General features: G+C 38.1%; 1 protein-coding gene across 1 annotated transcript; it reads left to right on the top strand.

The window, feature by feature from the left end:
- Window positions 1–471: 471 nt before the first annotated feature.
- Window positions 472–6,371, top strand: LOC309496520 (chymotrypsinogen A-like). Its single transcript, XM_082166503.1, has 6 exons — window positions 472–562; window positions 2,126–2,146; window positions 2,251–2,413; window positions 3,056–3,324; window positions 3,429–3,568; window positions 5,555–6,371. The coding sequence occupies exons 1-6, from the start codon at window positions 508–510 to the stop codon at window positions 5,834–5,836; spliced, it is 930 nt and encodes a 309-aa protein (XP_082022629.1). The 5' UTR covers window positions 472–507; the 3' UTR covers window positions 5,837–6,371.
- Window positions 6,372–18,826: the final 12,455 nt, after the last annotated feature.

Genomic DNA, 18,826 nt, shown 5'->3' with positions numbered 1-18,826 from the left:
TTTTTCTTTGTAACTACTGAAATGGTGCTCGTTACCCCCTTGTTTAATGTAGTTACAGGGTAAGGACAATAAATATACATACACAGTCTGATTTCCTTGACTTTTAAACCTTTATTTAAAAAAAACTAAAAAACATTTCAAAACAGATTTATAACACTTTTTCATTTAAACAAACTATTTTGAATCAACGTTTCATTTCAAATGAAAGTCTCGGCAAAAAATGTGCATGTTGTTTTCATTTTTTTCTCTTGCTTTTCTTTAAATGAGAGTATAATTCCTGATATAAAGTCACTTACAGGAAATTGCAGTTATTGCATAAACTGGTCTGGTTTTACTGGTTGTGTGACGATAATAAATTCTTCTAATTTTTCAAAAAGTAGTTGGACCCACCCATATGCAAAATAAACACCAATGAAAAACCTGATAATTATGGCAGTAATTATTTTAGATCTCATTAAACCTGACAGTTGAGGAGACAGCAGTAATATCACAGACCAGAAGATAAGGATGAAGATTAACACAGCTTTGTGTATTGCCGGAACCATACTTCTCAACATAGCAGGTAAAATCTATACCTTGAAAAAATTTAATATAAGTTTAATGAAGCATTTAATTAAATTGTTTATTAACTGACAAGCAATTGAATTCCTAAAAACCTTTGTGCACACATACACAACAGACTTGACTGAATTGATATTTCTCATGATAAATCTAAAACCTTTGGATCTAAAGACTTGTGGTTAAATGCTTGAAATTGCTTTTGTAGTTAACTTGTAGAAACTAGAAGATAGTTTAGATTTGTTTGATATTTTGGTCTTTTTATAAATCCCATACTTTTCAAATAGTGATAATAACAATAAAAATGAACAGTGTCCAAACCTCTTAACCGTCTATTATATTACTGTTTTATGATTGTAAGTATACTGCATATCATAATAATTGTAATATTTTGACATTTCAATAATAAATATTGTATTTAAAATTATAAAGTTATAAAACAGTTTATAACTAGATTGTTTTTTTCATAGATTGATTTAAATTGGTATATGTCTAAAATCAAGTCAAATCATATTTAAAAAAAAGTTTTTAAAGCATATTTATTTTATGTTTATAGAGCAGAATCAATAATGGAAACTCAACAATGAGGACTGTTCCGATTCTGCTTTAACACAGCTCTAAATTACAATAGCGTCATTATTTAAAATGATAAAATCTGTCAAATATGATAATATTAATAATTATTTTTTTAATTTAAATAATATAGTCCATGGTTCAAAAGTAATGGCATGATACACAAAAAGATTTATATTTAATACATTTTACACACTGCAAAAATACTTTTTTAGTATTTTTGTCTTGTTTCCAGTCCAAATATCTGACATAAGAAATTCTATCTTGTTTTCTGATTTAAAAAAAAATCTAAATTAAGTGATCTAAATTTTGCTTAAAACTAGCAAAATTATCTGCCAATGGGGTACAAAAAATAAACTTGTTTTCCATTTGAATTAAGATTTTATTTTCTTACCCCACTGGCAGATCATTTTGTTTGGTTTAACTTAACTAAACTTAATTTAATGTTTTTATTTCTTCTTTTTTTCTGTTTTTATAAAACAAGATGTAATTTCTTATGTAATTTTACTTATCTAGTAAATGCTTCGTGATTTAAGAATTTTTTGATATTTGGACTGGAAAACAAGACAAAAATATAAAGTAAGAAAAGCATTTTTTGCAGTGTAGTCTTTTATACATTGAAACTTCAGTATCTGTCAAAAATGGACAACTTGTAATGCAGAAGGATTTTCTGTATATGAGATGCAGTTCTATTACGTAGCAGAAACACTGCCAGTGTGAAAGCATAATGTAAGCCTGCTGCTAATTCACATACACACTGCATGTAAAACTGGCCTAATTTAGTTAAAGATTGTTACTTTATTCATGTTATTACTATGAAATAATTTAACAGGGATTTTGGCTAAAAATCCATAAATACCATTATTCAGGTGAAGGTTTTATCTTGTTTTCTTATGCCAATGGTACATGCCAGCACTGATGTAAGAGTTTAACAGTCACACTTTATCAGCTCTGTACAAATGACTGTCTACTTTGTCTTTGTCTACCCACACAGGTTCCCTCTGCCAGTTAGATGGTAAGTTGTCATAATGACCATAAAACTCTTGTTCCACGCAGAATGTTTCTTCTATGTCTGTGAGGCATTTTAAGGAATTCTCATATTACTTTTTCTCTCATTAGTATGTGGTCAAGCCCCCCTAAACAATAAGATTGTTGGAGGGGGGGATGCAAAGGAAGGGTCTTGGCCGTGGCAAGTCATCATTTATCTCGGGGAAAGAGGTTTATGTGGTGGGAGTCTAATCAATAAAGACTGGGTTTTATCTGCAGCTCACTGCTTCCTGGAGTATGTTGGCATCTAAAATTAAGCTTAAATGGATAGTTCACCCCAAAAATTATCCCATGATTTACTCACCCTCAAGTCATCCTAGGTGTATATGACATTCTTCTTTCAGACGAATACAATCGGAGTTATATTATAAAATATAATGGCTCTTCCAAGCTTTATAATGGCAGTGAATTTTTTTTCTGCTTTGAAGTCCTAAGCTAGTTATTTTACTTTATAAACTTTTAAATATGGATATTTTTCTTACACAAACGCATTGCTTCACTTCAGAAGCCTTTAGAAACCCCATGGAGCCGTGTGCAGCACTTTATGATGGATAGAAGCACTTTTATGATGGATAGATGCACTTTTATGATGGATGAATGCACTTTTATGATGGATAGATGCAGTTTTGTGGACTTCAAAACAAAAATGGCCATTCACTGCCATTATAAAGCTTGGAAGAGCCAGGACATTTTTTTATATAACTCCGATTGTATTTGCTATGATTGTATTTGTCTGAAAGAAGAATGTCATATACACTAAGGATGACTTGAGGGTGAGTAATCATCGGCTAATTTTCATTTTTGGGCGAACTATCACACTAAGATACAATTGTAAATTGATAATAGTGGGATTAAAATAGACTTTCTCTATTTACAGATACGGTGCATCTGACACTGTGATGTACTTCGGGCGTCGGAGCCAATCGGGCTCAAACCCTAATGAGGCATTCAGGACAGCGAGTCAAGTTATCAAGCATCCTGACTATAACAATCCCAAGTTTTCCAACGACTTAGCACTGATCCAGCTCTCTTCTTCTGTGACTTTCTCTGACATTATTAAGCCAGTCTGTCTGGCGGCTGCTGGTAGTGTATATGCTGGAGGTGAAGAGAGCTGGGTGACTGGATGGGGAACCCTACAGTCTGGAGGTGAGTGAATATTTGCTTGCAAAACAACAATATTCTAAAGCTCAACAATTTACTGTAAATGGCCATTAAAAGCTGCCAAAATTGTCCTCTGATCTGTGTCACAGGCCAGATACCTGACATACTGCAGGAGATTATGTTACCAATTGTCAACAGCAGTGCCTGTTTTAAAGCTTATGGAGAGATCATCACAAGCGAAATGATTTGTGCTGGATTTTTAAATGTGGGAGGGAAAAGTTCATGTCAGGTAAGACATCATTCATTTGAACCCATTTTAATCTAAAACAATTTACAAAACTTATCTCCAGTTTCTGGTCACCTGCACACTTCACACTGCCACCCTAGTTGCTCAGTTAAACTCAGTCTTTACTCCACTGATCATGAACTCATACACTACAACTGCTTTTTACTACACCTGATCTGCAGATAAAAGCATGAAGTTGCAGTCCAAAACTATTATAACATTTGCTCTTAGTTTACTCACCCTCAGGCAATCCAAGATGTAGGTGACTTTTATTCTTCAGTAGAACAGTTAAGAAGACTTTTAGTTGAAACCGTGGTCCATGGTGATTCATAAAATGCAAGTCACTGGCTACAGTAATTTTGAGAGTCCAACAGCAAATACGGGTATGGCAAAATTGATACCCGTGGCTCCTGACGACACATCAAGGTCTTATGAAGCTAAACGCTAAGTCTGTGCAATAAAACTGAACATTATTTACAATATTATTACCTGTAATCCATAGCCTCAACTCAGGCAAACGGTCCGGAGCGCGTTTACGAGAGTGTTGTTATTTTGTGGGGAACTGGATGAACTATTTCACCAAATTGGACTGAACCTTCTGAAACAGTTAGCAGCTCGAGTCAGCACAGATCTACAAGTTACTCGATCAAAACTCAAATGTATGTTTTTGATGTACTTTGCTGAAAAGCAGTAAATTAAATATGGAAATATAACAGGTTTCCAAAGGCAGTAGTTCTCGAGTCAACAGAAGTTCGCTGATAATGGTTTCTCATGGTTCTCAGGTAAAAAGTACGTTGATTAAGATTTGTTTATTGACTTTATATGCTTTAGACATGTAAAATATCTGCGTTTCACATCATTAGTGGGTGCTTTAAGTGATGTTGGGTGACGTCACTTCTTGTTGACGTTTAAAGTATTGTCAAACAAAACGGAGGCTATCTAGACCCTCCCTCCTCCTCATCCGTGCACTAACCACCCCAAACCCCAGCCCCAAATCCTTCTTGTCGTTATTGGCTGGAACAGTTTGTTGTGTTTCGTGGTGCGGGTGAGCCCAGTTTGTTTTTCTTGCCGTTTGTGGAGCCTGGGGTGTCTACAGAAACCGCTTTTTTTACAGTGTGTTCAGGGGACAGACAGCTAGCGGATGGTGAGGAGATGTTTGCTGTATGTGACAAAAAATGTTTTGGCCTAAAAAACGTGTGACATCGCTTAGTGCACATTTAATTAATCGGTTATTTGAACTTGTTCACTGAAATAAACCGTTTCGTCCTATCACATCCTGTCTATGTTCATTCACATGTGCAGATGTTTGCATATCTACCTATGCAGCAGCATGAGAAACTCTCCACCTTCCCCAGCTAGTTATTTCATGGATGTTACATTTGCATGTCTTATATGCTCACAGCAATGTCTGTGAATGTATTGGCAGTAGTGAATCTCTGTATTTGCTCTGCAGCAGCATAGCAGATCTATTCCTCTAAGACCAAATACATTAACATTGCCATATCCATTACCATGCTAATCTCTCCAAGAGTTGTCAAGACAGAAATAACTAAATTAAACCAAACTTATTCGAAAAACGTACTTTTGAACATATGTCATCAAAATAAGAACTACCTTAAATGACAGAAACCATCTTTGGGGAAAAAATTGGATTTGAAGCGTAATTAGAATAATTTTTTTGCTTGGCTCGCGTCCAGTTCGTTTACATGGAGAGGATAAGGACCTATACTGCAGCCAGCAACCAGGGGGCGATCAAAATGTTTGGCTTCACTTTTCAGGATGTGTGCAGTCGAAATTTTTTTAACTCTTGATGACAACAGAAAAACACTTCAACTTCAAATGCTTCAACTGCAAAAAAATTTAAAATCTTTGGTGGACACATGGCTGGCATACTTTTACTATTGGGCTATACTGGTGCATACTTGTGTCTGTAACAATTATTCACTGTATATTGTCAGAAATATAAATGCTGAATGTTTGTGAATACAGGGAGACTCTGGAGGTCCATTGGTCAGTAGGAGCAGCTCCCGGTGGATTCAGTCCGGCATTGTGAGTTTTGGTGCAACACGATGTGATGACCCCTTACATCCCAGTGTGTTCGCCAGAGTTTCTCAGTTCCAGAACTGGATCACATCTTCCATTGGCAGCAACCCTCCTGGATTTGTTGTGTTCAACTCCAGTGGATTCAGTTCACTCAACCTCCTTTTATTTACCATTTCTCTCACAATCTCCATCATTCCTTTCACATTCTCCCTGTATCTCTCTTCCTAAAGATAGTTTGAACAGTGATTCTCATGGTTCTTTGATGAAGAGGACCATTGTGTAGTACATGCTCTCACACAGAGGTGAAGAGAGCAGTTATATTGTTGTTTTTGTCATTTATTCTCTATCTTTTCAAAAATGCACTATTCTTGAAAAGCTATCCTATTGACATTATGAGAGCATACATTAATGAAGTTTAGCATGCTTGTGTCCTCTGAGATTCAGGATGTTTGTATAACTACTTGAGATTGACTGATCTTGTTTGTTTTATAACAATACCGGTTATTTGTATGTTTATATGTCCAATGCATAACTGAAATAGGGTCTGATTCTGAAGCTCTGCAATGTGATCAGGGATACTGGTAGTGGAAAATGTAATCAATTACCATGTTGTAATCACACTTTCTTAGAATAAATACAAAAGAAGGAACTGACATGGGGAAGGTTCTCTCTCTCTTCGAAATCTTTTGTAACATAATAAAAAAACTTTACTATCACTTTTGATCAATTTACATCCTTGCTGAATGATCTTATTAATGTCCTCAAACAATATCTTGCTGACTCCATACTTTTCAACAGTAGTGTACACAAATATATTAAGCAGCAAAACTGTTCAACATAATAAAAAATAAAAAATTCTTGAGCATAAAATCAGCAATTTTGAATTCTAAAGGATCATGTGACACTGAAGACTGAGTAATGATGCTGAAAATTCAGCTTTGATAACAGGAATAAATTAGCTAAAAATAGAAACCAGCTATTTTTAAATTATAATAATATATCACAAAATTGCTGTTTTTATTGCATTTTTTATCAAAACATGAGCACAAAATAATTTTTAAAAATATTTAAAAATCATGTATGTATGTATATATATATTATGGCAAGCTCCTCGAGCACTCGTCAGGGTTGTCATGGAAATGGAGTGGATCCAATTGCCAGGAGGCGTAGTCAGGGAAGGAGAGCCACCTGAGAGCCATCAGGAGATGAGGATTTAAGCACAACAGAAAAGAGAGCGATGAGAGAGGGAAAAGGGTTACTTCACTGAGTCTAAACAGAAGGGAAGAAGTGGTCTATACCAGACTTAGACTAGGACATACAGGACTAAACTCCACTTTACATTTAGTAGGAAAGGGTAATGGTTTATGCATAGTGTGCCAAGACAGAGAAGATGTTAATCATGTACTTTTTACTTGTGAGAAGTATAATGATAATAGAGTAATCTGGCATGAAATTCTGGAAGAAAAGGGAATGACAAGGGAGAGACTTAAAGCTTTATTTATTTATCTTAATAATGCTGGTTTAATGAAAAGAGTATAATTGGCCTCTTTTTTTTCTTCTTTTTTTTTAATTAATAGAAGCCTAGACTCTATGACGTTCATGGTATTACATACTCCTGTACAGTTGGTGGCTGTATACTACAAAATAGTTATCTGCCAAGAATCAGAAGAAGAAGAGAGATGAGAGATTAGGGGAGATCAGAGCCATAGAGAGAGAGAGTTGCGACACTCCCATAGACCTTCGTTGTAAATAATGGCGGCGCTTTTAACCGCCTACTTCCGGGATATGAAGATCGGAATAGTTCCAAACACTGTCATTTGGGCGTTGGACACCATTCACTTACATTGCTGCGCGTCGAGTTGTTCCAGAGTTAAGTTGCCGAAATATCGACCTCTTTTGAATTGTCAACTGTCTATATTGTATCAGAGGCCCTTTGCGATGCTTATACTGGTCTTCATTTGTACATGCACAGCGTAATTATTTATATTTTATGTTGGTTGTTTCAACCAATTTCCAAGCACTGCCTGCTAGCTAACGTTAGTTAGCTAGCGCGACTTCGTCAGCTAAGATTTCGGTAATGAATCGCTACCACCTTTATAGCAACTTTTATTTAATTTAATTTTTTGGGATATACTAACTTTTCATTATGTTATTATTGTCTTGAGTGAAGCGGCTTGTGAGAACAATGCTGGACCTTTAGGATTGTTATGGCCATCACCAGTCCTGTCTGTTTCATGGATCACCTGCCCCTGGTTTTTGTTTTTCTTGTTCACACACACAAGCACACATTTTTGTTGTCTGTCATTGTTTAATAAAAAATATTTTATTTGAAAACCTTCATTTGTATCAGACATGCTTAAATTCGTTTTTAATCTGTTATAGTTTTTATAATGTGTATGGCCTTAATCTTAAAATAATATTCTTAGTCTTAACATGATGATGTTTCACGTTGTGGTCCTGGGGGTGGCCACTTTCATCAGAAGAAGTGAGCTAGCTTCTAAGCGAATTCTGAACGGACCGCCACGGCAGACCTCTTTGCGTGATCACGAAGGTAGGCTAATGGCTGAATCAAAATTTATAAGCAAAATCACGGGAATCAATAGCCTAATACAGCCCAGTTGTGCTAAAATAAATATCATGAGACGTCCATCATCAGATGAATGATATGGAAAAGTTAAGTTAGAGCCGCTAAAGCCAGTGCTACTACCCATGCGAACATGAACACTAAGCTTTTCCCTCCAAAAATATAGCTTAAAACTTATCTCAAAATGCAAAACTGACATTAACAAAATGCAATAATGCAATAACAGCTGAAAAAGTACTTGGGTGTGTGTTTTATTTTATATTTACCGTTCAATAATGCAATCGCTGCTGTCTGTCCCATAGAAGAACATGACAGCCAGCGTACGTTTTGGAACTATTGGGGCTTACATGAACCACGTGACAGCCATAGCGGCGACATCAAAGAGTGTCGCAACTCTCTCTCTCTATGGCTCTGGGGGAGATGAGAGCTGTGTCCCAATGTGAAGGCTGCATCCTCCGAAGGCCGCATTTGAAGGACGATTGGCCGCATTTGAAGGCTGATTGCGTCACAGCGGCGCGACGAAGGACGTCCCAATTCAAAGGCTGCATCCTTGGAAGGTCGCATTTGAAGGCCGATTGCGTCACCGCGGCGCGATGAAGGCTGTCCCAATCAGAGCCCGTCTACGGAGAGCCTTGGCACTTCCTATTAGCCCCATTGTATAGATGGTTGGTTGCAGTTCCATTAGAATTCCACTGGAGGTGATCGCGGGCGAGTGCAGACTGAATGGGAGTCAATGGGGCTATACGGCTAAATTTGTCTCTTTCACCCGATTGCCGTTGAGAAATCTCAGATTTTATTGTAGGTTTTGCAAGTTCAACATGGGTTATAGGTCGAAAATTGAATGAAAGAGTACTTATGTCCTTTCGATTTCTTACAAGTTGAGTTGTTGTTGCCCATAACACGCTAGCATTCTGCTAATGAACGCTGATTGGTCAGTGAAGGACTGATTACGACCAGAGATGCCGCTTGATGGCATCGTGTCATCCGAAGCGGGACCAGAAACAAACAAAACAAAAACTCTTCTAGCACGTGTGTTTACCTGTGTCAGCTGTGTTGTCGATGCCTCGAGAGAAAAGAAAGTGCAGAGCGCGAACGCACCAAAGTGACTGAAGGATTGCCGTGAAGCAGTATCTCTGGTCGTACGATGTGTATGACGTCATTGACACTTTAAAATACTTTTTAAAGCAAATAAGTGACTCTAAAAAATCTAACACCCAGCAATGTGTAATTTCTTTGCATCTCCTTTCGAATACAACATTCAAATTACTAGACAAAAAATTATATCCTGAGAAAAGTGGATTTTGATGGATATAGCGCCATAGACCTCCATTCATTCTGCCCCCGCATGGACAGAGACGTGTTACTGCAGCCAGTCCAGAAACCGGAAGTAACCAGAGAGTGCCAATTCTCTTCCTATTAGACATTCTCTGTCCCAATTCAGTTCTGCATTCTCCGAAGGCCGTATTTGAAGGCCGGTTGCGTCATCGCGACGCGACGAAGGCTATACCCTGATTCAAAAGCGACGGCAAATGCGCCCTTCGTTTCTCCGTGAAGGGAAGGATACATAAATGGACACTTAGCGGCCTATCCTACCCTATTCTACCCCATAAGTGCCGTTGACGACAGCATTTATTTATTTATTTTTAAAGGCGGCCGAGACTGGAGTTCGGTGGTGGACAGCAAATTCAAATTTAAATGTAAGTATTATGTTTTCATTTACTTAAATAGCTAGCAAAACCGAGTTAAAGTTTATTATAAACTTCATCTCAACTCCTTCGTCACCATTGCGTGGCTTCATTTGTCAGGTAGTTTGAGGCAAAACTTGTGCTAATATTAGTTTAACGACCTATTTGTAATATTTGCACTAGTCTATCTCACTTGTGTATAATAGGAAATATCACTCACCCTATAAAGCCCACAACAATAAGAAAAGCAGTTGATAAGGCAATGGGGTTTCACTTTTATGTGTTTTTGTAGTGCTGTCATGAAAGCTATGTGGTTTTAACCAAATTTGAATATATAGAAATATGATGATAAGTATTTTGTATGCCTGTCTTGATGTGTCATATTTTGCAGTGTTAACAATGCACTTAAGATTGCACCCCTGTGTTAAGCTTTTTTAGAGCAATTCAGGAGAAAAAAAATACAAAGTAAGAAAGTTAATACACACGTCTTTGCTGAAATGTATTGTGCTGTTGTTGTTAACAAGCCATGGTTCATTTGCTCTGCCCTTAGGATTGCAAGTGTCCTGGGACAGGTGAGGGTGTGAGTGGGAAACCCACTCCTGAAACTTGGCCCTGGTTTGTCCTCAGGGCCCAGTTCAGCAGTGGGTGCCCACGGTGAGGTGGAGCCGGCGAGGAGAGCACAGGAGGAGAGTAGGGAGAGGATGGACAGGCTGTTTTCTCTTCTTGAGAAAATGATTGAAAAATATATATATATTTTCTACATATTCTTGTTTAACTTTTTTAACTTTTATTTTGTAAAAAGAAAGAAAAAATCTGTACATCATTTTTTTGCAACTTTAAATGTGTAAATAAAAGAGAATGAATTGTTCTGGACATTGTTTATTTTTTGACAGTCATAATTTCTACATGAAACAAACTCTTGTATACCTTTTAATTTTTTTTTATAAAATTGGTAAATGAAAATCATTTGTTCCACGGGCTACATTAAAGTACTTTTTCCAACTATTAACAACATACGTTAAACATATCAAAATCAACAAACATTTACAGTACATAAAATAAGAAAAAAATTATGTAGACTTGTATTCAGCTGAGCAGGGAGACCCTGGAGCTGCTGGACTGGAATGGGCTGCCCCTGGTAAGGCCTCTCTGCTGGTGGGACATCATCTGGGACGCTCTCCAGAGTGTTTGAGTGCATATTTCCACTAAGTTGTCTACCAACAGGTTTGCAGGGCTGACTCAATCGATGCCATGTCACTGAAGTTTTTTTTTTCTTTTTCAAAAAGAGTAATTTCTGAAAAAAGTACTTTTAATAACAAGTTTTTAGTATCAAGAGTAAAACTATTGGTATGTATTCTGCAGGGGAAAAAAACTCCTTGTCAGAGTTATTATAGTTTTGTATTTATATTATGCTACAACTGCATTTTACTTCTGAATATTTTCAAAGTTGTTACATTATATACTTTTGTGTAGTTTAATGTAAATCATATGTGAGGGAAAAAAGATACTTCAGTAGGTTACTTCACATTTGTACGTGAATATTTAATGAAATATGCAGTTCCGAAAATTAAAGTAACAAAATGTAGGTCTGTTGTCACTATATTAACAAATTGTTGCTAACTACAGCTGTGTCCCATATCAAAGGGCGCATCTGAAGCGCTCGGACCGGTCTAGCCTACGGAGGATTGTTCTTGTCGCCTAGCAACAGTGACTGACAGCTGATGACGAGCGGGAGAAATACTGGACTTTTTTATATTCAATTGGGTTTTATATTCAAACCGGGCTAAACCGAAAATACATGATCCGGCAGCGCCGGGGCTGAAACACCTCACCATGTCCTCCAGTAAAATATAAAACATAAAAATGACAATAGCCAATTCTGTCTCCATAGCTGTTTACTCAATTAGGCTATATCAAATGAATTATCAGGATGGCAGCTGTCCTCTCGCACCGTTGAGGAGCGGTGATCAGAAACACCTGGTTGCGCAATTAGGAAATCCTATGAAGGCTACATGGTGCGTCCTTTGGAGGACGCATAGGCTGCATCCTTGAAGTCTTCAGTCCTTCGAAGGATGCAGCCTTCACATTGGGACACAGCTGAGGTCTCCAAAGACCAGATTAACACTTTCTCTGGTTCTTTTCTCCAGTAGGCTCCAGTGATTGTTAAGGAACCCAGGCTGCCGTTCACAAGCAAGTTGTCACACTTTCACTTCTGCACTTAAGCTCCAGCTTTCCTGCACCTTGGAGCACTTGCACTAATTCCAATCTTTTGTCACTTAAAGGTTGTATCAGTGATTTCAGGCCCAAAAAAAAATGATCACATTCATCTAATCTTTCCTAACGATCCGCTAGCTGCCCGCCCCATAAGCATGCCGTCAAAAAAGGTTTTGTGAGGTTTTGTGCTCGTGCACGGCTGCACGCGAAGTCAGAGCTGAAGAAGAAGCTGGCTCAAAACCTCACAACACCCACCCCTGTCGGTGATTGGTTGGAACACTATTTGTTTTGGTTTTGAGTGGTTGGTGAAACCAATTGTTTTTGTGTGCAGATCTCAGAGCCTAGGCTGCCTACAGAGACGCGTTTTTTTGACGGCATGCTTATGGGGCGGGTAGCTAGCGGATCGTTAGGAAAGATTAGATGAATGTGATAAAAAAAAAATTGTGCCTGATATCACTGATACAACCTTTAATAAAGGTATATATAACACACACATATACATAAATAATAGTGTATGTGTATTAGTGATGTATGTCTCGAGACCACTTTTACGTGGTCTCGGTCTTGTCACGGCCTTGATGGTCTTTGGTCTTGGTCTTGTCTTGGTCTCGGACCTCTCGGTCTTGTCTAGGTCTCGCTGTCTCAGACCGACATAGTGGTCGGGGGATTTAGCAATACAATACTACAATATCCACGACAACACAACGTTCTATAATGCAACATTATTATCCGCAACGGAACGGATTGAAGCGCGCGTCCGAGTGAAGACAGTGCGGCATGTGCGCGAGCCACACGAGAAAACACTTTATCCGCGCCACTGATCGCAGCGGCAACGAGCACTTTGATCACTTGAATTAAAAAACACATATCAGTGACATGATGGGTTTTAACTTCATTCAGGAGATTTTGGGTAACTGCACAACTGACAGATGACTTTGAGCGCACCGCCAACGGCGTGTGTGTGTGTGTGTGTGTGTGTGTGTGTGTGTGTGTGTAACCATAGCGACAAAACGACCAACTTTCGGATCCTGCACTTAAGCCTATAATTTCGTTTTAACACATTTTATTATGTATTTAAAAGTTGCAGAATGGATTCATTTGGAGACTCCGAAATCGGCAGAGATAGGCAGGCATTTGCTTAGATGAATTTGTGTCTTTGATATCTGTGTGTGTGTGTGTGTGTGTGTGCATGTGTTGTTTGATTACAGTATTGTATTTAAGATGGTGTTAGACTAAATAAATGGTCTTTTAAATATCATCTGCATATCTCCGTTGTGTTGACTAAACATTAGGCCTAATCCAAGTTTATAATTGTGTATCTTTAATTTGATGTTACGATTGCATCTACACATTAAGTATAATTTCAATTGGTTACATATTTCTCATTCTTTAGACAGTTGTTGGAGGAGCAAGATGGTGTTGGATGTTTTGTCAGATGAACCAGTCAGTACCAGTCATGTCAGTCCTCAACAGTACACAAAAGTTAAGGGAGTCTCAATCCTCTAATAGTGCAGTAACAGCCATCATGCAATTGCTACACATAGTTGATCTCACCCAGTCTGCAAAAACATTTACAGTGAGCTCAGTCACACACATGACATGGTCTGTCTCTGTATTGTTCTGCCTGTGTAGTTTAAGTAATACCGTCTAATATTGAATGTATCTGCGGCTGAACCCTAGTATGCTGCTGTTCTTGAATTCATTCAAGTTGCTTAGCTTCAACACTAGTCTGTTTTTTTTTTCCCTCCGGTCTCGGTCTTGGTCTCGACTTGGTCTTGGTCTTGACTTGGTCTGTCTTGGTCTTGACTTGGTCTGTCTTGGTCTTGATACCCTCTGGTCTTGGTAGTGTCTTGGTCTCGGTTTAGGCGGTCTTGACTACAAGTCTAATGTGTATACATATTTATGTGTATGTATCTGTTTGGGTAAAATTATTTAAAAAATTTGTATTCTTCTAATGCAAAACGTAATAAAAATATTGTTATTTAGAGCATTTATTTGCAGAAAATGCCAACTGGTCAAAATAACGGAAAAAATATGCCATGTTTTAAGACCTCCATTAATGCAAAGAAAACAAAATGATATATATGTCACGACACGCACACGAAAAGGTGAATTCCAAGTGCAGCTTTATTTTGGGCAATCCGTAATCATATCCACAAACAGATAAAAGGTCATAGTCCATGTAACTCAGTCCAAAACAAGAACTAAACTAAACAAACCAAGACAGACTCTGAGATGCAGATGACACAATACAAGGACTCCACACCAGTGACTAAAACAGACAGGGTATAAATAGACAGACACTTAACAAGGTGAGTGGGAACAGCTGAGTGCAACAATCAATTCAATAATCAATGAGTGAATGACACCATGGGGGAAGAGGACCTCTAGTGGCTACCCAGGGAACATCACCCAGACATTGTGACAATGTATTTTTAAACAACACAATATTAATGTTTTAACTTAGGAAGAGTTCAGAAATCAATATTTGGTGGAATATATATATATATACATTTTGATAGACCCTTTATTAATATGAAGCAATACAGAAGCACTGTAGTCTCTTTTGTATTTAAATAAAGATTTGTTGTACAATAACACCACAACCTCCCAGCAAACACAAAACGTTTTTACAACATTTAGTTGCTATTAGGTAATGTTACAGTATGTTTTAAAAACAGTGGTATGTTTTCAAGTAGACAAAAAAAAAAAAAAATTGATACTAGGAGTGCCTCCAACAAAAACAAAACCAGTCCAAACTGAAACTTTAGCAAGATGTTTTATGTAGGTGCTAAATTAACGTAATTGTACATTAGAATAAAATACAACCATGCCAAATCTTCTATGTATGTTCTGTTTGTGGTAAAATATCAGTAACATTTTAACATTAAATTGATTCAGTGACTGAGTAACAGATGAGACCGCTGTATGCAGCCTGAGCATCCAATAACAAAAGGACTTAAAAGTGATATGTGAATGCTTGCATTCTCTGCTCATTTAGCGGATATATTTGAGTCTAATCTACTTATCAACACTTTTTTTTTTTTTGCTAACTTGTCATTACGAGCTAACTGAGCGGCATAGATCAAGCAGCTCAAACAATGTAAACAAATGAATGGTGGGGAGGTATGCGTTGATGCATTAACAGAAACGATGGGTGAATGTGTAAATTATTTAATGTGTGTACTGCATATTTTTGAAGTTATATTCAGTTCATGCTAGGGATTTATTTTAATATTTGTTTTTACACGTTTTACCATCTGATTTTCTCTTGTGTTGGAATTGGGGAGGCAATCAAAGACCTTAAGAAATTACCCTCTCATTCGAAGTGCTCACGCTGATTTTTTTTTTTTTCATTTGAATTTTATAGCCTAAAGTACAAAAGGACAGAAAGGCTAATATTTTCAGTTGTGTATATATTTTTGAAAGCAAAAACATAATTTATGTTTATAATATTTACCGTCTCTTTTTTTGGAGTAATGAAACATTCCAAAACTATATATCTTTAAAATTAAAAGAGAGGATGAGGGGACCCACGGACGGACACGGACACACATACACACACAGTCTTTTTATGGGTGACAGTGATTTATGGGGACCCACCTTTCCCTTTGTCATAGAGATTACTAAGAAATATTAAACTGCTTCTTATGGCATGGGATAAAAATCTGACTGCTCAATTCAATTCTAATGAAACAGTCTGGAAATATGAAGACCTGACAAACTAAAGCACTGTAAGGACAGGGCAGGAGTGGGCTTTTCTGATTTAATTATGATTTATGAGGACTACCCTGGTTTATCTGGACATCTCTCTCACACACACACACACACACACACACACACACACACACACACACACACACACACACACACACACACACACACACACACACACACACACACACACACACACACACACACCCACCCAACTAACCCTTGATTATGAAGACAAACTGGGTTTAACTGGACGTCACTATTAACTCCACACATAGCAGGAGTACCTGGATTAGAGTTAACCATACTAAACTAAATCAACTCTTCTACATTAAAGGGTGAATTCACAAATGATTGTGCATCTTTTTACTGTCACTAAACCTGTAAAAGTAATACACACACCTAAGGAAATAGTGCTACAATGTGCTGTTGCTATATCAGCCAACACGCACTCATTTGGTGCAAAATGAACCTGGTTGGAGAAAATTCAGTGATCAAAGATCAGCAAGTTGTACACTTCACACAAGACTAGTTAAAGGGCAAAAGATGAAGAAATGCAACTAGACAACCAATAAAACCCAAAATTTAACTGAAAGGGCAAAAAAAAAAAAAAAGCAAATGGTATATAAAAAAAAGGCTCAACAACTGAGATCTAAAAATAAGGACATTTATGGGACTGAAGTGCATCAGGGAATGTGCCTCAAAATGACCTCAGCAACACACTGGAAATAAAACCAAATTATATTGCCTTCCAGTAAATGCATGTATTTGTACATTTCTTTCAAAACAGTGTTTAAAAAAAAAGTAAATAAAAGGATGTCTTGAACACTAAATATAGTCTTGACTCAGCCTCTTCTGGCCCAACAACACTTAAGAGAACTTTACAGAACAAAACCCACAGACATTAATGGAAGGCGACACTGATCTCTCGAAGAACTCTAAGAACATTTCTTTTTCAACATCAAACCTCGGTTCCTCACAAAATCCCTTATATTTTGGGCCGTTCTTTCTCTCAGAACAGGGTCCTCTGCAGTCTTGCACTGCTCACACTCTGCCTTTGTTGCGAGGTGTCCCTTTGAAATATGGACTTTGAAATGTTTCATGACAGCATTCACTTCATTTGGGCTCCAAGGCCTTTTCACAATTCTCCTCGATTTGGTCTCTGCAAAACAAACAAACATATACATACACATATATGTATACCGACAGTGGTTAAATTGGGCCGGGGCTCTCCGGGGCTCAGCCCCGTCACATAAGCCTGCTCGTTTGCAGTCAGCTGCCTACTGGAAATTACAACATGTCGAGTTGACCCTTCGGTGTTCATTTGTACATCCAATTATTGAGCAACTGTTATGCTTCGCTCGCTCAAAAGCCATGATATCTCTCGTGGACAAACTAAAATCGCGCGTGCGCGTTCCTACTTCCTAGCGCATTTTCTCATGGACGGAAAATATTCTCTGGGCGGGCAAAGCAGAGACAGGGGAGGTAACATTTCCTCCTTATGACGTCATAAGGAGGAGATTCAAGATCAGCGCGTATGAGCCTCCATTTTCTCAAAGGCAGAGAAAGATAGCAAAAGCTCGATTTACACCGATTGAGATTTTTAGAAACTTGGGGACCATATACAGGCTAGGGGAACTCATATTAATGTTAAAAAACCTCAGAAAGTGAAAATTTCATGTCATGGGACCTTTAAGATCAAGAATCTGGGCCATTGTTGCCACCTGCTTACGGAGCTGTGTAGACCGGAGATATTCTGGGTGCTGTGCACCACACTGACTTGCAAAAAGCCTGATGCAGTCCTGTCCTCTGAAGAAGCTGGTGGGTGAGCACTTTGGTCTTCCAAATAGGAAGGGGTTGTCCCGGTCTACTTCACATGCATCTCTCTTGTCCACAAGTTTTCTTGCACTGACAAGTTCAGGGTTTAACACAATTGCAACTTTTCTCCCTTTCTTGCCCATTATTTCCACTCTGCTGAAATGCTTGGACATTTTTTGCTCAAATGGAGATAGACTGATGGCGATATCATCATGGAGCTCAGTCTGGTCTCTTTTCCTGAAACACTCAACTGAAACACTCAAGCGTCACTTTTTGAAACCTCTCCTGCACGACGTCTATTAAAGATTATAACTTGTGCAAGTGTCACTTTGGCAAGTTCTGCATATGTTTGTGAAGACTCATGATTTTTTAGGCTTTCAAAAGTATCAGCTGATTTTTTCTCCTGGTGCTGGTGGAGAAGCTGCACATCATGTGTGAACGGTATAGTCGATGGTTTTTTGAACTTTGATTTGCTCAAAGTAGTAAGAGAAGCATGGGAGACATGTTCTGCCCATGCACTTGAGCACAGTCGTTTGAATCGCTCTGCTGCTTTTGTCATACCATCATCCTGTGCTGCGATGGCCCTGCAGAGAATGATGTCACCGATCTTGTTGAGCGAGTGTCCTAACTTCAACGCAAGGCTTGGTGTCTTATATGAGTGGCTCTTTTCATCGTAGCCAGCAACATCTTTCACAGCCTCAATTACTTTGTAAAAATTGTTTGGCTTCACAGCATCTTCGAAACTAAATATGGAGTATTTTTTTCTCAAGCTTAGCAAGAGTCTGCCCATTTCCCGAACTTTCTGTCTGATGTATTCGGATTTTGTTGGATCACTTCCATGCTTGTTGTAAAGACACTGACTCAACTGCAGTATGAGGAAATCATTTCGGATTACACAGATGAAATTTCATCACTCTTCATGTTTCCCAAAATCTTCCACACCTCTGGAGATATTGCCTGGGAGAATGTTGACTATGCAATATCAGCCAAAACTAAGTGTCGTGAGGCCTGGAGTAAAATATGAGGAGGACTCAAATGCAGTGAGGAGAAGTGAAAAGTTTATTTGAAAACTTCGTGAACAATATAATAAATTCCGTGACACAGTGAATAATCGTGAAGCCTCCCCGATCGGCGGTTCCAGAGAGAACAGGCCGCAATCCTGCGGACGTGAAGATAAGCAGAGACCACCGTCAGACAGAGAGA

This window comes from Leuciscus leuciscus (assembly GCF_965113295.1).
Source record: "Leuciscus leuciscus genome assembly, chromosome: 4".
Taxonomy (NCBI): domain Eukaryota; kingdom Metazoa; phylum Chordata; class Actinopteri; order Cypriniformes; family Leuciscidae; genus Leuciscus; species Leuciscus leuciscus.
This window is presented reverse-complemented; position numbering and strand designations above follow the sequence as displayed.